The 26632-nt window shown below is 34.1% G+C and overlaps 3 protein-coding genes across 3 annotated transcripts; 2 read left to right on the top strand and 1 right to left on the bottom strand.

The window, feature by feature from the left end:
• The first annotated feature begins 9632 nt into the window (after positions 1-9632).
• Positions 9633-12331, top strand: LOC100778963 (expansin-like B1). Its single transcript, XM_003549898.4, has 4 exons — positions 9633-9928; positions 10632-10744; positions 11060-11371; positions 11967-12331. The coding sequence occupies exons 1-4, from the start codon at positions 9796-9798 to the stop codon at positions 12150-12152; spliced, it is 744 nt and encodes a 247-aa protein (XP_003549946.1). The 5' UTR covers positions 9633-9795; the 3' UTR covers positions 12153-12331.
• A 1830-nt stretch (positions 12332-14161) lies between these two features.
• On the bottom strand, positions 14162-15974 carry LOC100778424 (expansin-like B1). Its single transcript, XM_003549897.5, has 4 exons — positions 15718-15974; positions 15477-15589; positions 14836-15147; positions 14162-14546 (listed from the first exon to the last, which is right to left on the bottom strand). Exons 1-4 carry the CDS (start codon positions 15851-15853, stop codon positions 14361-14363), a joined length of 747 nt encoding a protein of 248 aa, XP_003549945.1. The 5' UTR covers positions 15854-15974; the 3' UTR covers positions 14162-14360.
• Positions 15975-24262: 8288 nt separating this feature from the next.
• LOC112999968 (uncharacterized) lies at positions 24263-25733 on the top strand. The gene is made up of 3 exons (XM_026126488.1): positions 24263-25023; positions 25124-25429; positions 25532-25733. Exons 1-3 carry the CDS (start codon positions 24263-24265, stop codon positions 25731-25733), a joined length of 1269 nt encoding a protein of 422 aa, XP_025982273.1.
• Positions 25734-26632: the final 899 nt, after the last annotated feature.

Here is a 26632-nt window from a genome sequence, read left to right as displayed (position 1 = left end):
TAGAGAAGAATGAAGTCAAGCTAATTTTGATCAGCAATGACCTATCATCTGAAGTGGAAGCACGATTGATGGAAGTTCTCAGGAAGCACAAGGAAACTATTGGGTGGCACATCTCAGATCTCAAGGGAATCAGCCCTGCTTATTGCATGCATAGGATCATGATGGAGGAGGAGTACAAACCAGTTAGACAGCCACAAAGAAGACTCAATCCATTCATGAAGGAAGAAGTAAGGAAGGAATTCCTCAAGTTACTTAAGGCTGGACTCATCTACCCTATTTCTGACAGTGCTTGGGTGAGTCCAATCCAAGTAGTGCCGAAGAAAGGAGGTTTGACAGCCATCCGCAATGAAAATAATGATCTTATTCCTACTCGGATTGTCACGGGATGGAGGATGTGCATCGACTACCGGAAGCTCAATGAGGCCACAAGGAAAGACCATTTTCCTTTGCCTTTCATGGATCAGATGTTGGACCGGCTAGCAAGACAGTCCTTCTACTGTTTCTTGGACGAGTACTTAGGATATAATCATATTGTAGTGGATCCTAAGGACTAGGAGAAGATGACTTTTACATGCTTTTTTGGTGTCTTTGCTTACAGAAGGATGCCATTTGGGTTATGTAATGCACCTGCCACTTTCCAGAGGTGCATGCTAGCCATCTTTGTTGACATGGTAGATAAGTGTATATAAGTCTTCATGGACGACTTCTTAGTTTTTAGGCCCTCCTTTGATTGCTGCTTGACGAATCTAGAGCTTGTGTTGCGAAGATGTGTTGAGACCAATATAGTGTTGAATTGGGAGAAATGTCACTTCATGGTTCAAGCAGGGATAATGTTGGGCCACAAAATTTCAGCCCAAGGCATTGAGGTGGACAAAACAAAAATTGATGTTATCAAGAAGTTACCACTACTAGTAAATGCCAAGGGTATCAGAAGTTTTCTTGGACATGCAGGTTTCTGTCGAAGATTCATCAAGGACTTCTCCAAGATAGCCAAACCATTATGCAACCTGCTAAACAAGGATGTAGTCTTCAAGCTTGATGAGGAAGCGTAGAAGCCTTTTAACCTCTGAAGGAGAAACTTGTATCTGCCTCAATAATGGTTGCACCTGACTGGAGCAAGGAGTTCGAGTTGATGTGTGATGCCAGTGACCATGTTGTGGGTGCAGTTCTAAGAGAGCGACGAGACAAGGTATTCCATGCCATATACTATGCCAGCAAAGTCTTGAATGACGCACAGTTGAATTATGCGACCACTAAGAAGGAAATGTTGGCTATCGTCTATGCTTTAGAGAAGTTTCGGTCCTATCTGGTAGGGTCCAAAGTCGTTATCTTCACAATCATGCAGCCATCAAATACCTTCTCACCAAGGCAGATTCAAAGCCAAGGTTGATAAGATGAGTCTTGTTGATTCAAGAGTTTGATATCATCATCAAGGACAAGAAGGGATCCGAGAATGTAGTAGCTGACCATGTCTCCTGGTTAGTGAATAAAGAAGTGACACAGAAAAAGAAAGAAGTGAGGGAAGAATTTCCAGATGAATTCCTCTTATTTGCAGCTGAAAGGTCCTGGTTTGCAGACATCGCTAACTACAAAGTTATTGGGGTCATTCCACAGGATCTCAATTGGCACTAGCAGAAGAAGTTTCTTCATGATATCTACTTTTATGTCTGGGATGATCCATATCTGTTCAAAATTGGAGCAGATAACTTGTTGAAGAGGTGTGTAACTAGGGAGGATGCCCAAAGCATACTTTGGCATTGTCACAACTCACCTTATGGGGGCCATTATAATGGAGATAGGACAATTGCCAGGATACTTCAGGTTGGATTTTTTTGGCCATCCATATCCAGAGATGCTCATGACCATGTACTTCTCTGTGATCAATGCCAGAGAATAGGGGGAATTTCAAGGAGGAACGAGATGCCTTTGCAAAACATCATCGAGTTAGAGGTTTTCAACTGTTGGGGGGTTGATTTTGTAGGGCCTCTACCATCCTCATACGGGAATGTCTACATCCTGGCAGCTGTTGATAATGTGTCTAAGTGGGTGGAAGCTATAGCCACTCTGCAGAATGATGCCATGACCGTGATTAAATTTTTGAAGAAGAATATCTTCTCCCGTTTTGGAGTTCCCAGAGTGTTGATTAGTGATGGAGGCACACACTTTTGTAATGTATAACTGCAAAAGGTTCTGGGGCATTATAATGTCAAACATAAGGTGGCCTCACCTTATCATCCTTAAATCAATGGCCAAGCAGAAGTGTCAAATAAAGAGCTGAAGAGAATTCTAGAGAAGACTATCGCTTCTTTAAGGAAAAATTGGGCAGTGAAGCTGGATGATGCCTTGTGGGCATACATGACTACACTCAAGACTTCCATAGGCCTCTCACCCTTTAAGATGGTCTATGGGAAGGCGTGTCATTTGTTGGTGGAACTGGAGCACATGGCTTACTGGGCCTTCAGATTGCTAAACTTTGAGGAATCCTTGTTTGGTGAGAAGCGGAGACTGCAACTGCTAGAGCTAGAAAAGATGATATTAAATGCCTATGAATCAGCCAGGATATACAAGCAGAAGATAAAGGTGTACCATGACAGGAAGCTACAAAAGAAGAGTTTTCAGCCTGGCCAGCAGGTGCTGCTTTTCAATTCAAGACTCAAACTCTTTCCAGGAAAGCTCAAGTAAAAAATGGCCAAGACCCTTTGTGATAAAAGATGTCAGGCCACATGGAGCAGTGAAAATCATTGGTGGATTAGCGTGAGCTTGAAGTTCTGGGATCATATGATGAACACGATAATTGCCCACTGGTGGCTTAGTGCGTGCTTGAATTTTTGGAAAAATTTGGGCGAACGTGCTAAGCGCCCTTGCTGTGCTAAACGCATTCATGAGTCTCATGCATTTCTGGGTTTTTGGTTGAATGTTCATGCTTGGGCTTAGTGCATAGTCTCACGCTAAGCCCCACTGAGTCATTTTGTTTTCATGCATGGGCTTAGCATGCAGTCTCGCGCTAAGCCCCAATGTCATGGGTGGGCTTAGCTCAGGTCCTCGCACTAAGCCCTATTAGTGCATTGGCGCTAAGTGCCCACTGGCGGCATAGCATCTAGACATTTGTCAGTTTTTCTTTTTCCCACTTTTTTTTGCTAAGTATTGAGATAACTTTATTTTTCTTTCGTGGTTTCGCAGATGGCTTCCAGGAGATGTCGAACCGGACCAAGCCAAACGTATGGAAAGGATTCCACCTGGGATTCCTCTTGGTTCATTATAGAGACAACATGGCACCGATATCAAGATAATGTTCATCTTCGGAACATCCTTCCAGAGAGGAACATAGAGCTCACCCTAGAGATGTACGATGAATTTTATGGCGAGCTCCACAGGCGTCACTGGCACAGATGACTCACCAGGCTTCTGGAGGATGGCTCGCCGAAGACGTGGATGGTGAGGGGGAAGACCATTCAATTCGATGCGCAGACGTTGAATGAGTTTTTGAGGACCCCAGTCATCCTCGCTAGGGGGGGGGCAGCTGCCCATTTACTCCCAGTACCTCCACTCTTACCCAGACTATGAGGCCATCACGGCCAAGTTGTGCACACCAGGAGGGCGATTCCAGCTGAACGTCGAGGGAACACTATGGAAGATTCTGTGGAAGGACCTCACCACCTTGGCCCAGACCTAGAGTGTGCTTTCATACTTCAACCTTTCATCGACCTTTCACACATTCGACATTAATGTCGATTGGGCTCGCCTGATCTATGGGCTTGTGATGAAGATGGACATGGACGTGGGCAACATCATTTCACAACAGATTACTTAGATAGCCTAGTCCAGTACGTCCCGACTCGGCTTCTCAACTCTGATTACCGCTCTTTGTGACCATTAGGGAGTTGACTCGGACACACTAACGTACGAGTCCCTCAGCTTAGTGATTAACTTGGCCTATATTAAGAAGAATTGATGGAATCCAGTAGATTCTTCTATCATATTTCCAGGTTGGAGGCGAGTCTAGGCCCACACCGCCAGGTCCTCCACCATCAGTTCCACTTGCCACCAGCTAGCCTTCCTTTTCCTCCTTAGCCTAGCAGGAGCCCCTCGCTCAGATGATGTAGTGTGTCTATCATGGCCAACGCCTAATCATTGAGAACATGCATCAACTATCTCTCCACCTCGCCATGGATCCTCCACTGATGATGCTAGAGGAGTTCATCCAACGAGTGGCATGGCCGAGAGTCCAGCCCTCTTCTGATGGGGGGCGATACCTCTGGCGTCGGAGGTGCTGCAAATGCTGGAGATGATACCGATTATGCCGCAGATCTTAGAGCAACTTAGGGCGAGTGGGACCCATGGCGCACATATGATTGAGGCTGGACTAAGATTTTTCTGTCTTTCTTTTCTTTTTATTTATTTCTTTTATATTTTCTTTTCTTTAAATTCAGTGTACTTTCTTTTTCAGTAATGATGATTTAATTTCAGCAATTTATTTCATTTCATTTATTAAATAAATAAAAATTTCATGATAGACATAGGCAATCAATAAGTGGTTGTGACTTGTCCTGAATGAATTAATGCATGAGTACATTGTGTACTAATAAGATAGGATTGAAAGTTTTGATTCTTGTGAGCATGAGTTATTGGGAAATGATGAAGTATGAATCGAAACACAAGAGTGAAGAGGTTAGCAAGTCCAAACAGAAATCATGGTATGGTAAGCCAAGCACTTCATAAATGTTCAGTGAGATGTGTGACCTTATAATTATAAGAGAACGATTGTTCTTAATTTTCTGATTTTGCATGATTTTTGGACTGTTTGAGTACATACATAGGGTGGAAGTGATCAAGGCCTTGTTTGATTTTTTTAGCCACTTTAGCCAAAAGCCAACCTGTTATTTGAATGAATCTCTTGCACCTTATTGAGCCTAATGCAATAAATTGCTTTTTTTAAACTTGAGCCGAATGAAATTAATGACCACCTTATCTTGGGTTGTAGGAGAGCACGGATCAAGACAATTTACCTTAATTTGGGGGAGTTGGAGTTGTGATTTGGGTGAAAAATTTTGTTTCAAGAACATTACTAACAGCACACACTCAAATATAAAATATGATGAGTTGCTACAATACCAAATATTGTCTTTTTCTTTAAAAAAACACCTTGTGTTCAAATAAAGAGGTGATAGCAACTTAAGTTCCAAATAAATTTTGTGTGCTGTTAGGAATAGAAGGCAGGAAAGTTGGGGCTATGAAATATAAGTCATGGGTTATCAGGTAAGTGCTCTCTTAGAACCTAAGTTTGTTTTCCAAGAAAAACCATGAGTTCCTTGTTAGCCCAACCAAGTTACAAGCCTAAAAAGCCCTTAGTGATCCACATTATGCATGTATGATTGCTTTAACTGAGAAGAAGTGCAAAGTTGGGAACATTGGTTCAATTGTTGATCTTGAAAACATTCTAAGCCGAGACACTTGTGTGATGAAGGAAACACTAAGTCTTGTGAGGAATGAAGTGTTGCAATTATGCCTTGATGAAGTTTTATTTGCTAACCTTTTTCATCTTCGTGTGCATTCAGTCATGTTTTATAACAAGACCAAGACAAATGCAAAATCAGGATCAGATATAGAAAGAATTGAAAGGATTCATAGTTATCTCATGTGTTGCAAATGTTTTAATTTGGGGAGTTAATAACTGCGAAATATGAACTAATTTGATAGTCAATTTTGGCTAATAAATGGGTGTAATTTCTTTACTTTATTCTTGTTTTTATTGAAATAATGAAAAAATTAACATCTTTGTTATTTTTTATCAGTAGAAGTCAAGCGAAGAAGAAATCAAGTGCTTTGAAGGGAAATTGAGGCAAAAATTGGAAGAAAAGGGAAGAAGTGGATAGCTCGCTTAGCGCGCCACCCGGGCTTAGCGCGTGCCCATACTTAGTGCACAACTCAGGCTTAGTGCACAGAAAAGCCCACAACGAAGCCCAAAGGCGTGCTTAGCATGAGAACTCGCGCTAAGCGCTAAGGCAACATGAAAATTAAGCTACCTGGAGCCTATATAAGGAGGAGGAAGTAGAAGGAAAAGACACACCAAGTCTCAGAACTCTCTAGTGAAAAAATCCAAAGTCTGAGCCTCTCCCTTAGGGAAAACCCTCTTTCTTAGCCATTCCCCATTTTTCTTGCTATTAATAATTCAACCCCTTCTTTTATTAGCATCTAAAGTGTAAAGCCTCTCATGGCTATGAGAGACTAAACCCCCTCTGTTGGGAGCATAACAACCAATGCACTTGTAATGTAACTACTCTTCTTATCTATTAATGCAATCTCAATTTCTATTGTCTCTTTTATGCTCTTCATCTTTATTGTGTGATTTGGCCATCCATGCATTTGTTTTCAGGGGCTATACACCGAGAAATGGTAATGTCTAAAGAATTGGGAAAATGCATCTCAACAATGCATTGCTAGGGATAGAGTGACTTTGTTGTACCTCTGCATACATCTTCATACTTAATGCAATTTATGATTCAATCTTTGCAAAGGGATTTGGGAGAGAAAATACATAAATTAGGCTCTTCATCATGAGGGATGTTGAGTATCTTAGCAGGTGAAAATTGGGAAAGCAGTTAATAGAGAAAAATATTAATATTGCATTATGGGTAAGCCCAACATAATTGTATTCTGAAGTCATATTTTGCATTCATCTTGCTTATTTTATTATTCTTGTTTTTTTAATTGCTATTTCTTTCTTTCTTCTTATTTCTATTATACTTCCTCTTCTCTTGTTTACAAATTGGGTATTCATCAACGCAAGTAAAAATAAAGTTTCTATGAACTTGATACTGGATCTTCTGTCTAATCTTTACTATTTGATAAAATTGGTACACTTATCGATTGATTGACATTAACTTAGCTAGTAATTTTGTAAAAAATATCCAACATTACACAAATTTGCCAAAGTGACAACACACTAGTACATAAATAAGGGATCCAACATTTACTTACAATTTAAGATAAACCGAAAGTTTTTTTTATTTTTAAAATTGGTAAGAAAACTAAAAATAATTTATTAAGTTACTATTATTATTTAAAATTTATCTTTCATTTTAAAAAAAAATGTAAACAGAGTTTTTACAGGCAGAGGGAGAATTATGACTTATCAAGTGGTTATCATTTTAAAATCTGAAACAAAGGTTTTGGAAACCCTTTCCAAACACTGTCCTTCTTCTATGTTCAAATAATAATAATAATAATAATAATAATAATTACTTGTCTTGTTGACATTTCATTATCATCACCGGCTGTTTCTACGTTTTATAAAATTAGATGATTCTATTTGACCTGATCAAGCCCTAAGCGATTACAATTTGTTGATCAGTTCGTTCAAATGAATGAATCTGTGGGTTATTACAGCAAATTAAACTTGCCCGGTTGATATTTTCGTGCGTGTGGAACCTTGCATAATAATCAACCGTAGTTTCGTGTAAGTTTTGATCACTTATCTATTTTATTTAATCTATTTTTATTATTTGATGCTTTTTTTATTTAAATTTTATCTTGAAGTACAAATATCTATGAGTATTTAACGCAGTTAAATACATCAATACATCCATAAAAATATTTAGCAGAAAAATTATAATTAAGTGAAGTTATATAAATAATTATGAATAAATAATGTTCTTAATCTCTATAAGTATTGTTAAGTTTGATTTTAATCTATCCTCCAAAAATATTCTTTTGATTTAGTTCCTATAATTTTTTTTAAATGATCTCTACAATCACTTAATTACTGATGATACGACGTGATATTTGTCTAAATATGTATGTATGTATTTTTTAATTTATGATTATGACATGAAAAAATTAATAATCAATCATATATAAATAAATAAATAAATAAATAAAAGGTTTATTTAATTGTTGAAAAAGAAATTTAAAGATAAAAGAAAAAAGAGGAGGAAGAAATGGTGGATTCAAATCTCTTCCACTTATATTTCTAACAAAATTAACTTTGTGCATATAAAAAACAATCATATACAATAGTCATTTTAAAATCTTACAAATTTAAATTCTGTTATTTAAATAATAAAATAATGGGGCTTTGATCGATGCATACAAACATACACATTACCTTTGTATCATAACTGACATATATTTAATAAATAAATTTCACATAAATTTGGCTGAATAAGAGAAAGTATAACAAAAGTGTTGTGAAGTTTGTCGCAAACATTTATCTTCATTTTGACCCAACAAACGAAACTTTGACGATTAATAGCATTGGACCAGGTTTACCAAAATAATAAACCCCAAATACTAATACGTGTAGTGTAGTGGGGCAGTTCAAAGGTTATTAAAATAATAATACTAATAGTTTACCTTATATATATATATATATATATATATATATATATATATATATATATATATATATTATACCTATTTTTCTTTTCAACATCTACGGCTTTATTAATAAAGAGTGCACTCATGTGATTTAGTAGAATTTTACAAAATAGTAGCACACTATTATAAAGGGAATTTTTAAATATTAAAGAGTGTATTGTTTTCCATTCATTCTTCAAGGTTATCCACTAGTCCAATCTTCGTCGATCAATTTTGGACAATCGGAAAATCAACCTCACATCATTCAACCAGAACCACGTGCTGTAGATATCTCATGGTCAATTAAATTTTTTTCTTAAGGTACCAAGTAGGATATTGCGTATAATATAAAATTTACCTAACTCGGTATATATGAAATAGTCCTGGTCTGGAGGAGGCAATACGTGCACTCTCACATAGAGTAATTATGAATTGAAAAGGAGCAAGTTATATATAGAAAAAAAACAAATGACGACGTCAAAATCATTTTCAACCATCCAAACTTAATTAAAACATGCCCAAATATTCGTATTATACATGAAATACAGATTAGTGTCATAATCCTGTGTTTATTTAGAAAAAATTTCATTATTTAAAGGTCAAATAAAAGATACTTTATATAATTATTTTTTACTTTAGGTTAAATAAATAATATGTAGAATTTGCCATTAAGAATATTTTCGGGACCAGTAAAAAAAATATTTCCGGGAATTTCTGTACCCTAAAATATTTAATTTAATAACAACGCCCAGTAAAAAATTAAGGGAAAGGGGGGTAATAATAATCATTTTATTACAAATTTTCTGTATGTTTAGGCGTTTTGATTAGAAATTTCTATCCAGATTCTGAACCTAGTGGAGCAGCAAGTCCATGGACCATGCATGAATCGATCTTCCCATTAAAATGTAACAGTTAAAACGAGTTAGGCATATATTATAACAAAAGATTTATTGAAAATCTTCCTTAAAAAAATAAAAAAATGATTGAAAGTCATAAATTTTAATAGGTCTCATTTTTCATTTATGAATATCTCTTAATTAACCAGTAAATTAAGTAAATAAATCTAACTAATAATAATAAAAGATACATTAGAAAATTATAAAAATGGACTGCTAAGCCTAACTAATAATTTTTTTTATATGTAATGAAGATCTTTAATTATCTCCTTTATCCAGTCTGACCGGTGATATATGTACACGTCATTATTCCAATCCTCCAGCATATACTATATACTATAGACGCCAAGGTGGAGAAAAATTAAAGTGGGCTATATATCACGCTGTTATATGTATCTAGACCTCAGATTAATTGTACTATAAATACATGACCCTCTCTTTGTTTCCTATCTCATAAAGCCTTCTTTCATCTCATTTTCATACACTTTATTCGTTTCTTAATTTCCTACTCTTCTCACCTGAGAATTTAATTTGTCATTTAGACATGGAGCTTAGTTTTAAGCACCAACTTGGCCTTGTTTGTGTCATAATGCTCTTTCCTGCACTGTGTTTCTGCCAGGAATATACTAAATCCAGAGCAACCTTTTATGGTACCTCTGATGGCTATGGGACTCCAAGTACGTGAGCCTCCTCTTCTAGCTATCTATCTATCTTTTTGGATGAGTAGCTATCTATGTATCTAAAATAAGTATATATCCATCTTTTGTGCTTGTGAAAATAAGTTGTTTTTACAGCAAACACAATAAGTTCTAGTAGTAATATATTGTTTTTACTTTATTTTCTTTTTACGCCTCTTTTTTCGTTTTTATCAGTATACATCACTTATTATATTTATTTATTTACCTTCTTTTTTTTACCCCAATCTATCCAAAAATAAAAAGGAATTATTAGGTTATCTAATTGGACCATTATGACTATAATCTCTACATGACATATAATTTAATGTTATTAATTTCATCTCGAAAATTAAAAAAATTAAATACATATTATTGATTATGATCACAGATAACTACTTAATAATTTCTCATAACTAGATGGCCGTGTTTTAGAATTTTTGCAACACAATATTTGTTTGCAAGCTAAGGAAGTAGGATCCATGTTTTGGGATGGGGAAGGACGCACATTTGCATATATGCTTCACTAGTGACCTTAAGATTTTGAAACTGAATATACATTCTAGCAAAATATATACAAAGAAGTTACGGTTAAATATGCATGCTGCATGCTTCTCTTCTAATAAGATGCCTTTTACATTTTCGATACAAAGTGTGCACTGTGACACATCAGTTGATCACACAACAATTTGGTATTATATTTCAGCCGGAGCTTGTGGCTTTGGTGAATATGGAAGAGCGATGAATTGGTATGATGGAAGAGTCGCAGGGGTGTCTGATCTATGGAGGAATGGAGCTGGCTGTGGAACATGTTATCAGGTACTTACTTTTCTTTCCTTAATTAATTTCTTTTCAATAAACAATCGATTAATGTTTCTAATAAAAGTAGTAAAACGAGGCTTCATCGTCAATGAAGCAAAATATTTATATATATGATATAGTCAAAATGTAATATATAAGTGAAAGACAATTTTCAATTCACAACTTAGTAAGTTAGGTAGCATTGAGTTAGAATCAAAATTCATATTCTAAGAATATATAAAAGAAAGAAGAAAAAAATTGCCTAATATTTACACTAATTATGTATTATTAATTTATCAAATATAAATGATGATTATGATGATGATGATTCAGGTAAGGTGCCTAGTACCAGAATTATGTGATACGAATGGAGCATACCTGGTGGCAACAGACCAAGGTTATGGAGACAGAACAGACTTTGTCATGAGCCCACGCGCCTTCTTGAAATTGGGACGTGATGAATATTCATCTGAAGAGCTTAAGAAATACGGCACAGTGGATATTGAATACAAAAGGGTTCCATGCACATACACCGGCAATGTCTTGTTCCACATCAAGGAAACTAGCACCAACCCTGGTTACTTTGCTTTGGTCATTCTCAATGTAAATGGAATACACGACGTCACTGCTGTTGAATTGTATCAGGTATTTATATCACCTTTTAAATTGCTTAAAGTTTTTTATATATGTTTAAAAAATGATAAAAATATTATAGCTTAATTTTTCTATAAAATAAAGGCACAAATGAAGGAGTAAATATATATCTTTGAAAAATATTTTATGAATATCCAATACCTAGTGGCCGAGAAAAAAAATATAGGTATATGATAGGATTTATAATATGATGAAAAAAGAGAAATAAAATATGCTGATAAAATGTTTATCTGTTTATCACTATTCTAGATCTTCTCTCTTTTATTTGAGTGCTGCTATTCGATTAGTTTCTTCTGTCCTGTTGGATATGAATCCAGAACAGTTTTTTTTTTTTTTTATATGCAAGGTTGCATCTCTCCCATACCTTTGTGCAAGGAGTGCCACGTTATTTTTTATTCTTATCCATTAGCATCTTATCTAAATATATAAATGAACTTATAATTCTAATTTTTAATAAGAATAGTTTATTAAAGATATGATTTTATCATAAAACATGTATAATTAATATTTTTTAAATAATAGACTATCTTAAAAATTAAATAATATGTCTATATTTAATTACCTTTGAACGATGTTAATGGTGCAGATGGGACAATGGAAGTCACTTAACAGGAACTATGGAGCAGTGTTTGACTTTCCTAACCCACCAAGTGGCGAAATCCGGTTAAGGTTTAGGGTGAGTGGCATGTCTGATTGGGTGGACCCCATGATTGTCATACCCAGTAACTGGCAGCCTGGAAATACTTATGCCACCAAGGTTCAGCTTAAATAGAAAGAATCCCAGGAACAGATTACAAATAATAGGCACTAGAGTATATTCAGTTTGTTTCTTATATGGTGTCACTCAATGTTCTATTGTGGAAAGGGACTAGAATAAAGGGATATTCATGTACTTCCCATTTAAGATTACATGTAATAATGAATCAAATAAAATTGTCCTGTTGTTGTTAACTTCAGGTATGTGTTCGGGATAATTATAGCATGTTTTTGTTAAGATCACAACAACAAATTAGTACTTCGTAATTATGGCTTTAGAACGTACGTGTTCTACTTCTAATTAATGGGTACACAAACACACTATTAGAAAGTTTATGTTAATTAATTAACTTATTAGAATAAAAAAAAGTTATTAATTAAAAAATGCTTGGTTCTGCTCCATTAATTGAGCTATTCCTTAGAATATTTGAGTGGCTTGGAAAATATTTTTCCTGTATTTACTAGAATGCACGGTGAAATATATATAAGTAGTTATTCCTTTGAAAAACATCTTATATGTCCTAATAAGTCTCTACAATGATGCCCGTATGGATTACCAAGTATAGACAGGGTGGTTTTAAACTTAGCAAAAATTTCTTGATTAGAAATTGTTGGTTTCTGCCCATTATGACAGCAACTTGTTGATATTCAATCAGAAAAAAAAAAATCAGAAGCTCAAATTGAAGTGTCAAACCGCAAAGTTAATCATATGATCACATTTTTTTTTCACAAAAAAAAAACAAAATATGACACAAAGCATAGTAATAAACCTAGACATGCTTGTCAATGGAATGAAAGGGGCTTGTCCACAGTCCGCCTATGTTTCCTTTCAGTGCCTTATTTGGTCAGACCATATATATGCAAGGGGGTGATGATTGATTTGTTTTGAATGATGACTTAGGCTCTAAAAGTTTCTATAAAGTCCCTATCAATCAAATACCAACGGTCAACTTTCATATAGGTAAATACCTCTTACTCCCTTCAGGTTTGGCAAAATAACTCAACCCTATTCTGAATCCAGAATAACACTGCACCCCAATCCCATAAATAACTCTGTTAACTTAATGGTTTATTTTAACCATATTGGTAACAAATTACTCTATATACCTCCTATCACTTATCTAAGGTGCACGAACCTATGGTTGTCCCTCCTACACACAACCAATATATGCTAGAAGCATAAAAAGCAAATTCATCTCTTTGATGTGCTTCCATTCCAAGCACATTCGTTAGGAAGCAAAGTTCTTTTTTTCGCATTGTGATGACTTTGTTTAAATTGTAATTGGTGAGCCCAAAAGAATTTGCTTTTTCTTTGCGGGGTGGGGATGGGGGTTCTCAGGATTTACTTTTGTAGGGAATGATCTTAGGTGACGTTATTTTGTTTTATGTTTTGTTAGTCAAGTGGAGTGCATGTGCTTGTTGCATCACAACTCAGATTAAATATTAATTAGCTGCACAGTTTGGCATGTCAATTGATACAAATTGCCCTCTTTACTGCAGGCAAGGTACTAGGTATACTTATGAAAGAACTAGAATCCTTTTTCACTAGATTAATTCTCTTTTTTCTTGTTTATTTTGTTTAATTTTCTTCGATCAAAATTATCATAATACAACTTGATGAGATACTCAAATTTGTAGTAATTTTTTTAAAATCAAAGTTTTTTCTTCAAATATTCAATTGAAAATTATTTAGTCAAATAATGGCTCATCTTTGAACCACACAATGTCTCGACAAATGAAGTTTGATTTTATTTTATTATGGATTAGGTGTATGTTTTCGTAGAAAATTTTACGGAAATTAGGATTACGTTGCATACTTACAGCGTAAAATTATTGTGTAATTAGTTGGGTCATAAGACAAGAAATATGTGATTTTTGACGTTAAATGTATCTCAAGAATTTTTTTTCCTATTCAAACATAGTTGTCTCTCAGAAATATGGTCATTTGCCCATTGTCATATGCCGTTACTATCAATTTGATTAACAACTTCAAGCATTTCACTAAAATTGAAAGAAGAAAAAAAGACAGCAACCACTTTTACTTTATTCATATTGCATGTAATTTTATAGGGGAAAGTAGGAGAGTAATACTAATTACATTCAAAGAGATGAACTTTGATGTGCAAATTCATGTGCTTATTTCAAACAAACAGAGTAATAATACTAGAGCTTATTTCATTGTAATATGTTGTTGGGATCCCAGCATTCGTGCTTTTTTATCTTTCTAATAAACCTGAACTTTGGTGTCATAAGTAGCACCAGGCTTCCAATAAGCAGGGATAGGGATCTTCGGCAGCTTCCAATTAGAACCCACTTTAAACCTCAAGAGGATTTCACCACTGGGTGGGTTAGCAAAGTCAAACACTGCCCCATAGGACCTGCGTAGTGGGACCCATCGTTGTTGACTCTTCTGCACAACATTTCAATAACCATATTCAATGCAACTAAACAATAAGGAGACAAATAATTGAACGGAAACGCTCTCAAGTAAAATTAAACGAATTAACTAATCTATAAGGAAAGCCAATAATATATATGCATAACAAAGTTGCAAGTTTCTATCTGATAATTTAGAAATTGTTACGTTGAAAATTGCATGCATGAGCACGACCAAATATTACTCCTTTAATTCTATTTATAAGAAATAAGTTATACATTGATTGTTTCTTATAAAAAGGATATAGTATATGTTTACGTACCTGCCACATTTCAACAGCAGTGACGTCGTATTTTCCGTTTACATTGAGAATGACGACAGCCAAGTAACCAGGGTTGCTGCTAGTTTGCTGGACATGAAACAAGACATTTCCGGTGTATTTACAGGGAACCCTTTTGAATTCAATATCCACTGTGCCTTTTTTCTTAATCTCTTCGGATGCAATTTTATTAACTCCCAATCTTGAGAAGGCGCTTGGGCTCATGATGAAGTCTGTTCTGTCTCCCTGACCGTAGTCTGTTGCCACCAGCGTTACTCCATTCACATCGCATAATTTTGGCATTAGGCACTTTACCTGAATCATTATCATCATCATCATATATATACTTTATAGATTAATTAGTTAATTGAGTATTAATACATAATTGGTGCAAAATCCTTGGTAGTATACATAAATATTTTGTTTTTTTTATATCATGACATTAGTGTCGTTTGTTGTGCCAAAATAATCTTAATAGGTTATTTTTATTGGAGGGGATTGAATTCCTACCACTTACTCATAATCAAATACTTGTTGGTACCTACATGAATATTTTGTTTCATTGGCAAGTGTGATACACGTGAGATAAATTGAAGAAAAAGAAAACTAATTGTTGAAAAGAAAATAAGGGAAAAAATTAGTACCTGATAACATGTACCACAGCCAGCTCCATTCCTCCATAGCCCTGACACCCCAGCGACTCTTCCACCATACCCATCCATCAACCTTCCAAATTCGCCAAAGCCACAAGCTCCCGCTGAAATATATAAATAATGCCAATTCCAATTTGTTATGTGATACTACACATTTTACTTCTAAATAAAAAGCATTCTAAATGAAAAGGCATGCATATATCTTTCAGAAGTAATTTTTACAAGCACATACTTGGAGTCCCGAAGCCATCAGGGGTACCATAATAGGTTGCTCTTGATTTGGTGAAATATTCCTGGCAGTTACATAGTGCAGGGAACAGCAATATCACACAAACAAGCCCAAGTTGGTGCCTAAAACCGAACTCCATGGCAAATATTCTTCTAAGGCACAAAGATAGGAGAGAAATATATATAGGAAGTAATTACGAGATAGTGACCAATGCGATGAAGAGAAGGACTTGTGAGATTGGATTGGAAGCAAAGATTTGGAGTCGTATTTATAACACAGCCTTTGGTCTTACTATATACGTAAACCGCAGGTGGTATATTATAGTCCAATTTCCTTTGTTTTTGGTAGGCGTTTCTTTTCTAAAGTTGAATATTTCGGGTTCTGTGAACTGTGAACTGATTTTGAATAACAAAGTCTAGTGGTTTAAAACATTTTTGAATAAACACGCAAGATCAGAACCCTTTTTTGCGTTCCATGCATATATAATTTAGAATCCAACTTGATCAAAAAACACTTTAGGAAGGTCCTATGTAAACTTCTAATCTAACTTGATTATTTAATCTGCCTTTATGTAATTAAGTTGAAGGCAATATTTCCAAGCGCTTATAGTATCACGACACACAAGGTCAGCCATAATATATATCAACAATCTCATCTATTAAATTGACTTAGAAAATGGTGACGGAAGTCGGAAGGCTTTCTTCTTCGACATGGAAAGCGCGTCCATAATAATAACAATGTTTTTCTTTTCTTTTCTTTTTTAGAAAAAACAAATAATGTCAACTTACAGTATATATATATATATATATATATATATATATATATATATAAACTTTAGTTGTACATCATGTGTACGTTCTTTCATCTACTTATTTATAGTACACATTAATAATTAATTAATTTATTATTTGATGGTTTTGTTAACTTGTTTGTCTGTTTTCTTTTACAATAGAAACAACACGGTTAGAGTCTAAAAACTTGTATAAGATATTGAAATTCTCCATCATTAGACCAATTTTAGAAAGTTATGTATTATTTGATGTTGTTATTAAAATCTCATTGTAAAGTGTAAAAATATTATATTTGAGTAATTATAATTAAGTGAAAATATAAATAATTAATTATACCTATAATCATCATTGTGAATCAATACTCAAAGTACGTAGTTATTGATTATTGACACATTAGATAATCGAATCACTTTTTGAAATTGTGAATTGGATGAATAGGTATAAATTAAATAATTTTAAAAAATTAATAACTTATAGATCTTATACTACTTAAAAAAATTATGAAAGAATTATGTTATACTTTTAAGAAATCTAAAAGGATGGTAACATGCATACCACTTTACTCAAAAAACTTGTCAAAGTTACTCATTCAGATTCACAAGTTCGTTCAGTTAGATCATTAGTGCATATTAATTATGATCGACTAAAATTTTTAACCTATTATATTACAAACTATAAAATGAAACATAGGTCATTAACAAAATATGAAAAAATAAAAATTAAATTATACCTCCAGTCATTGTCATGAAAGAGTTGTCTTATTTTGATTCTTTCAAGCTCTCACTCTCTCTAGAAGGTGTATCAAATGAAATTGGAAATACATGTGTTATATATAGACATTCTACAATCAAGAATACATTTAGTAGCCATGATCACTCATTAGTAGTCATTAACACCCATTAGTGGTCATTATCACCTATCAGTAGTCATTCAATATTTAGTTTCTCAATTCCAAAACTGATGGAGCATTTCATTTTCCAAAACGTACAGACCAAATTATTACATTCCCCCCACTTGGTCCAAACGTTTTGACTTAATGATTAAAATAATTCAATGCTAGCTCAATCTTTTTAAGAAATGAATATATGAATCATAGTGATAGTTCATCTTATAACGAGTAATATCATTCATGTATTGCAATATGTTCAATTTCCTAAGCAGTATACTCAAAGTGTTAATAAAACGTAATAAATAAATCCAATGCTTATTTTTGGTCAAAAACATAATTTTTCTCAAATAAATCAATGAACACCTGAATATGAGAAAATATCACAATATACAAGTTTCAATTTTAACTTGTATGTATATAATTATAAAGTGGAACCAAGTCTCATTCTTTCAACATGATCCTTAAATTTAAACGATGACATGTCCTTAGTTAAAGGATCAATGACCATCAAGTGAGTGCTTATATGCTCAATGACCACTTTTTTTTTTTTTTTTTACTCTTTCTCTAATGACTAAGTACTTAATGTCGATGTGCTTACTTCGATTTCCACTTTTGTTATTCTTAGCCATAAAGACAACAACTGAGTTATTGCAGAAAATTCTCAAATGCCTTGAAATAGTATCAACTATCTTCAGTCCAGAAATGAAACTCTTAAGTCATACACCATGTGATGTAGCCTCAAAACAAGAGACAAAATCAGCTTCCATGGTAGAAGTAGCAGTCAAATTTTGCGTAACACTCCTCCACGAAATAGCTCCACCCGCCATCATAAAAATGTACCCAGATGTTGATTTGCAAGAGTCAACATAGTAAGCAAAGTCTGAGTCTGAATAACCAATCACATCTAGATTGTTTGTCTGTCTATACATAAGCATGTAATCTTTGGTCTCCTGAAGGCACCTCATCACTTTCTTAGCAACTCTCCAGTGGTCAATACTTGGGTTACTATAATATCTTCCTAACATTCCAACTGCAAAAGCAATGTCAGGCCTTGTGCACACTTGAGCATACATGAGGCTTCGAACAACTGAAGCATAAGAAATGTTTTTCATTTGTTCCCTCTCAAAGTCATTCTTTGAGCATTAGTTCAAATTAAACCTATCACCCTTCACAATGAGAGCAACATTTGGTGAACAATCTTTCATCCGAAATCTCTCTAAAATTTTGTTAATATAGGTTTCCTATGATAAACCTAAAATACCTCGAGGTCTATCTCTATGAATCTCAATGTCGATGACATAAGATGCATTACCCATATCCTTCATGTCAAAATTCTTAGAGAGAAATTTTTTCACCTCATGTAGTAAACCCCGATCATTGGCTACAAATAAAATATCATCTACATATAAAACAAGAAAAATATTTTACTCCTACTGACCTTGTAGTATATGCATTGATCCATGGGGTTTTCATCAAAACCAAATGAAGAAATTATCCCATGAAACTTAAGGTACCACTGACGTGAGGCTTGTTTTAGACCATATAGAGATTTATTAAGCTTGCAAACCAAATGCTCACCACTACTAGAGGAGAAGCCTTCAGGTTGTTTCATATAAACCTCCTCCTCTAAATCACCATTAAGAAATGTTGTTTTCACATCTATTTTTTGCAACTCAAGGTCAAAATGAGCAACTAATGCCAAAATAATACAAAGAGAATATTTCTTAGGTACAAGAGAAAAAGTCTCTATGTAGTTGATTCCTTCATTTTTAGTAAATCCCTTAGCAACGAGTCTTGCCTTGTATCTCTCAATATTGCCTAATGAATCCCTTTTGGTCTAAAAGACCCATTTACAACAAATGACCTTTACCCCATTAGGCAACACCACAAGGTTCCAAACTCTGTTGCTCTGCATGGAATTCATCTCATCCTTCATGGCATCATACCATAAATTTGGCTTTTTACAACTCATGGCTTAATCAAAAGTTTCAGGATCATTTTTAGCTCCAATATTATATTCAAAATCTTGCAAACATACAATATAATCACCAGAAATAGTTGATTTTCTTACTCTAGTAGACCTTCTTAATGTTGCATCGACATTTTCTTGTGGATCATGTCGTTCATCTGGTTGTTCATCATTTTCAGGAATTTGATGATCAACTTGATCTACTAGATTTTCAGCAACAGGTTGTGGAATGTCAATCATGTGTTGTTTATAATCCCTTTGAACTTGAGAGGTATAAATTACAACCAATATTTCACTTGATGTGGAAGGTTGAGACACTATAGAATCAATTTTAGAACCTAAGTTCCTAAATTGATCACTTCCACTAATCAAGTCATTTTCAAGAAATTTAGCATTTCTTGATTCCATAATAATAGTAATATGATATGGACAGTAAAACCTATAACCTTTAGACCTATCGGCATATCCAATGAAATATCCACTAATAGTCCTTGGGTCAAGTTTCTTCTCTTGTGGATTATATATTCTCACCTCAGACGGACAACCCCAAACACGCAAATGTTTCAAACTCGGTTTCCAACCTTTAAACAACTCAAAAGTGTCTTTGGGAAAGCCTTGATTGGAACACGGTTTAATGTATGCGCTGTCGTATTTAGTGCTTTAGCCCACAAGGATTAAGGAAGATTAGAGTTGCTAAGCATTCTTCGTACCATGTCCAATAATATTCGGTTCTTTCTTTCTGCCACACCATTCTGATTTGGAGAACCATACATAGTGTACTGGGCAAAAATCTCATGTTCTTGAAGAAACTTTGCAAAAGGACCAGATGCTTGTCCATTCTCAATATATTTGTCATAATATTCTCCACCTCTATCTGATTTCACTATTTTTATTTACTTGCCACATTGGTTCTCAATTTCAGCCTTAAAGACTTTGAAGGCATCTAATGCTTCATTTTTGTTATGAAGAAAATAAACATTCATATATTGTGAATAATCATCTATATAGGTGATAAAATATTTCTGACCACGTGCATCCATATTTGGACAACAAATATCAGTATGAATTATTTCTAATATACGTGAACTCCTATTAGCACCTTTCTTAGACATGTTGGTCTGCTTACCCTTAATGTCGTCCACACAAGTCTTAAAGTTAGCAAAATCTAGAGTATTGAGTACCCCATTTTTCACTAAACTTTTAATCCTCTCAATGGAGATATGTCTTAATCTTTGGTACCATAACATAAAGGAATTATCATTAATATTACACCTTTTAATACCAGTTAGAACATGCATTGAACTATAAGTGACATAATTTTGTAAACCAGGAAGATAAAGACCATCAAATAAGATATCGTTCCCAACACATTCAAAATTATAAAATAACTCAAATGATGTGTCTTTAAAATTAAAGGAATATCCAAAAATGTACGAGTCTAGAAACAGAAATTAAGTTTCGAGAAAAACTTGATGCATAAAAGGTCCTTTCTAATTTCAAAATAAAGTCACTACTTAAAGTAAAAAATGCAAGTTCCAATAGCCTTCACAGGTGAGCCTAGCTTATTGCCTGATAAAATGTTTTGCTCACTTCTCACTGGTTTCCTTAGGTTTTGCATACCCTGTAAAGAATTTACAATATGGATAGTAGATCCAGAATTAATCCACCAGGTGTTAATATTAACACTAACCTTATTAGATTCATAACATACTAATGAGATTGATTTACTTTTCTTTTCAAGTCATTTTTGGAATCTGGGGAAATTCTTCTTCATGTGTCCTTTTTTCTTGCAAAAGAAACACTTTGCCACCTTCATAATATTAGCTTGAGGTGGTATTTTACCAATCTCCTTCTGATTAGCTTGAGACTTAGTTGCTTTGTTCTTCCCACAAGCAATTTTCAGCAATGCACTTTCACTCATCTCCATTAGAAGCTGCCTTTCTTCTTCCTGAACACACATGGTCATTAATTCATTGATAGGCCATTTGTCCTTATGTGTGTTGTAGGAAATCTTAAACGACCCATATTCCTACGGAAAAAGTGTTCAAAATGAAGTGCACTAGGAAGGACTCAGACATGTCAACCTCCCATTTCTTAAGTTGAACTAAAATATCTCGCATTTTAATTATGTACTCACGCACACCTTTCACACTGGTGAGCCGAAGAGAGGATAAATTCATGATCAGGGTCCTTGCTAAAGCTTTATCTGAAGTGATAAACTGGTCATCAATGGCCTTAAGCAAGTCTAAAACCTTTTCATGTTGGTCAACAAAACCATGTATCCCAGCCAAGATTTTTGTCTTAAAGAACATCATGCGGAGTTGGTTGGGCCGCTCACACCACTTATATAACGCAACATCAACTAAACTACTTTCATCAGCGATTGCAGGTAGTTTGTCTTTTCTTATAGCATAGTCTATGTCCATTCACCCCAATTGTAGAAGAATGCTCTCCTTCCCTATCTTATAGTTATATCCTTTGAGTTCGGGAACATCAAATTGAATATCAGGAAAAACTAACAGTTCGAGAAGTTGCAAAATTCAATGGCTTATGTCAAAATTTGAGGCATACTAATCTTAACTATATCTTTTACCGGTGTAAACATACTAGAAAATTGAATCTTGTGACATAAAAATTGTCTGCGGGCTAAATTTTTAATTCAATAAGAAACCATTAAACCTTATGATAGAATAATCAAATTACATACTCAAATTCATGCTTTACGGGTACAACATAAAAATAATTTAAATTTTATCACAAATGTTTACTTTATGATAAAATTGACAAATTATACCTACCTCATGATTCGTGTGGATAAACCATGAAAAATAATATATCATTTTATTTCAATTAATTATATAAATATAATAAAAATTCTTGTGGGATAAAATTCATTATATAAAGTATAATTAATCACAATATTATGTCTAATTCCTTATATGATCTTTAAACAATTTAATATATAATTTTAATTAAAATATAGATGTTGTGGCCAATCCATAATTAATCAAAATTATAAGTATCACTTAGACATAAAACTTAATCATATGAGAATAAATCATATTATGCATTTCAAGATCAAGATATGATGAATACAATTCTCATATATAATTTCATAATTGAAACACAATATTATGCATTTGATTTCATATATATATATATATATATATATATATATATATATATATATATATATATATTTATGCATAAAAAAATAAAAATTTCATAAATGGCAAAGGTAAACAAAATAAGGATATAAGATATAAAAAACAAATACATATAAAAAAACCTTTAATAATTAAGTGGCTTGCGCATTTGTAGCATCTTGTTAGTCATGTGTTTGAAACTTAGCTAGTGCAAAAATGGTACATTCATTGTCATGAAAGAGTTGTCTTGATTTGGTTCTTCCAAGCTCTCTTTCTCTAGATGGCGTATAACATGAAATTAAAAGAGGTGAACTCATGAACCAAATACATGTGCTATATAAATACATTCTACCATTAAGAATGCATTTAATGATCATTATCACCCATTAGTAATAGTTGACGTTCAAAAACTCATGGAACATTTCCTGTGAAGCCCGGATACGTGAAAAAAGGAAAAGTGTCGGTGTCGCACCCGTATCTGATACCGATACTCCACGGATACGGCCGGATACGTATCCTAGGAGTATCCAATTTTTTTTAAAAAAATACAAGATACGGCTGGGATACGGCTTATATACGACTTCCTAAGGCTAGACACGGCTTCAATACGACTCCAATACGGCTCAGATACGGCTACCAGGTTTAACCCATTTTTTTAATGATTTTTAAACGCAAAAGCTTTATTATTTCACAAAACCCATTTGCTTCTCTTCTTCTCCATGCTTACGAAGCTCAAACCCATTTTCTTTTCTTCTCCACACTACATGACAACTGAAAACAAAGCTGCAAAGTGATTCTGTTCTGCATCAACGTGGTTCTTCTTCCTCGTTGATGGTTTCGCAAGCCATCTTCAACGGCGCCTTCTTCTCGACGACGGGTTCTTCTTCGACAGCTTTCTTCATTGGCAGTTCTACAAGCACTCTTGTTGCCGTCGATTCTCGTCATCATCGGTTCCCATCATTGTTGTTTCTTGTTTGTGGGTGTGTTTGTTGTGTTGTGAAAGATGTCTCGTATAACAGAAATGTTTGCATCTTCGGAATATCAAGATGACGATGCTCCACTGTGGTCATTTGTTACAATAAAGGAAAAGATAGGAGATGGGGGTGATAATAGGCTGTGGAGTTGTAATTTTCGTGAAAAAGTTGTCAAAAATTCATACTCTAGGGTTAAAGCACATTTGCTCAGAATTTATGGTAGTGGAATTGCTACTTGTCCGAAAGTTACTAATGCATATTTGGTTGATTTGAGGAGGGTTTGTGAAGAGGCTGAAAACAGATTAAAGTCTAAGAATGTTCCTTTACCTATTGACAAAAGGACTCCAACACCACCAACATTACCACCAAAAAGAAGAAAATCAAGCAATATAGAGAGTGCATTTAATATTGAGGATAGGAATCATCTTAGAGCAGAGATAGCAAGGATGTTTTATTCTGCAGGCTTGTCATTCCATCTTGCTAGAAATCCACATTTTGTTAGTTCTTATTCATTTGCTGCTAACTGTAATCTAAGTGGGTTTCTTCCTCCTAGTTATAATGCATTGAGAACTAGTCTTTTACAGCAAGAGAGGTCTCATATTGAAAGGTTGCTTCAACCTATCAAATCTTTGTGGAGTTTAAAAGGAGTTACATTGGTTGCAGATGGTTAGACAAATGCTCAAAGAAGACCTTTGATAAACTTCATGGCTATATCTGAAGAAGTACCTATGTTTTTGAAGGCCATTGATGGGTCCAAGGAGTAAAAGGACAAACATTACATGTTTGACTTATTAAAGGATGTAATCAAGGAGGTAGGGCCACAAAATGTAGTCATAACTGATAATGCTCCTGTTTGTAAGGCAGCTGGGTTATTGATAGAAGCTGAATTTCCTCATATTTTTTGGACCCCTTGTGTGGTTCATACTTTGAATCTTGGAGTGAAAAACATTTGTGCTGCAAAGAATGTTGATGGTAATGAGAATGTCTTCAATGAATATGGGTGGATTGCTAAAGTAATTGGTGATGCTTCTTTTATCAAGGTTTTCATCATGACTCATTCAATGGGATTAGCAATTTTTAATGAGTTTTCTTCTCTTAAATTGCTTTCAATTGCTGAAACTCGTTTTGCCTCTATGATAGTCATGTTAAAAAGATTTAAATTGTTGAAACGTTGTTTGCAAAATATGGTCATTAGTGATCAATGGAATAGTTATAGAGAAGATGATGTCAGAAAAGCTGCACATGTAAAAGAGTTGATTTTGAATGATATATGGTGGGATAAAGTCGATTACATCCTTTATTTCATGGATCCTATATATAGCATGATTAGAATATGTGATACCGATGCTTCTAATCTTCACTTAGTGTATGAAATGTGGGATTCTATGATAGAAAAGGTGAAGACAACCATCTATAGGCATGATGAAGTGCTAGAAAATGAAGTTTCTAGTTTCTTTGAAGTTATTCATGAAATACTTAATTCTAGGTGGAGTAAGAGTTGTAATCCACTTCATTGCTTAGCTCATTCTCTAAATCCAAGGTAATATTTTTATATCAATTTTTCAATAATGTGTATGGCTTAGCTTAGCTCTTTCTCAACCATAGTATGACTAAAATGTATACATATTTTTTTTTTATAGGTACTATAGTGATAATTGGCTTAATGAGGTTCCAAATAGGGTTCCTCCTCATAGAGATGATGAACTTTCTAGCCAAAGGAATAAATGTCTTAAGAGATATTTTCCACATGTTAATGTTAGGACAAAAGTTTATGAAGAATTCTCTAAATTCTCATCTTGTGCGGGTGACTTTGGTTCATTTGATTCAATTGAGGATAGATGGGCATTAGATCCAAAAACTTGGTGGGTGATGCATGGATCCTCTACACCTATACTCCAAAAGGTTTGCTTTAAAGCTTCTAGTGCAGCCATGTTCTTCCTCATGCTGTGAGAGGAATTGGAGTACATACTCCTTTATTCATTCTTTGAAGAGAAACAAAATGGATCCAAAGAGGGTGAAGATTTGGTTTTTGTGCACTCTAATCTTAGGCTTTTGTCTAGAAAAGAGGAAGGGTATAAAAAAGGAGAGACAAGATTGTGGGACATTAATGGAGATGTACATGATTCACTTGATGATAGTGCTGGAATTCTTGAAATGGCAGATTTATCTCTTGATGAGCCAGATTTAGAAGCTATGCTTTTCTTAGATGATGGCAATGGAGGAGAAGAAAATGAAACAATTAGAGTTTGACAATAATTTAGTAATTCCTAACTAGTAATGATACTTTGATATAGACTATTGTATAAAGCCAATACTTATATGAAAGCTGTATTTTTTTATGTGAAATAGGGTAGAAACTGTATTTTTTGCTTATGATCACAAGTATGTCTTTTTGTAAATTGTGATCATTATATGAACCTTAGGAGATGTGAAATAGGGTAGAAACTGTATTTTTTGCTTATGAAAGCTATATTTCTGGTTTTGTCTAGTGACAGGAGATGTAACCAACATAGCATTGGATCCTTTATTCATGTTTGTTTTCCATTTGGGTGTTAATGGTGCAGCTATTGCTCATGTTATAAACCTTAGGTTTTCTTGATTTGATGATGATTTATGTTATTTGTTGTTTTACGAAGCTGAATATGTATCATATGGGGCTGAATTAATTGTGAATTGAATATGTATCAAGTAATAACTTGCTGCTGAATTGAGCTACAAGGTGGAATGAATCAAGTGGGTAAATTGGCTATCCTGCCATGAATTTGGCAAATTTATATTAGATTACTTGATTAACTATATATTATGTATACTACTATGCTGTAATGGAATGGAGGCACAATTGATGTTATCAGTGTTATGAAATGCAATTAAAAATCATGACATGATAATGATTTGGTTTCTAAATTCTATTTCTGAAATAAGCTTTTGTGTTGCGTATCCTCTTTTTTTTTTTTACTTTGTTCTTGCTTTTTTTTTTCCATGAATTGCTTCCTTTTGTGTTCACATTTTTCATATTTTTACTTCTGTTTTGAACATGCAGCTTCATATCAGAATTCTAAATCTCAAGCTTCATATCATTTTCTAGTCAAAGCAACATTGATATTATGTCCTGATTTTTCATGTTTTATTTTTTAATATGAATTTGAAGC

The sequence above is a fragment of the Glycine max genome, chromosome 17, assembly GCF_000004515.6.
Source record: "Glycine max cultivar Williams 82 chromosome 17, Glycine_max_v4.0, whole genome shotgun sequence".
Classification (NCBI taxonomy): Eukaryota; Viridiplantae; Streptophyta; class Magnoliopsida; order Fabales; family Fabaceae; genus Glycine; species Glycine max.
The sequence above is the reverse complement of the archived record's forward strand: the minus strand, read 5'-3'. Positions and strand labels throughout refer to the sequence as shown.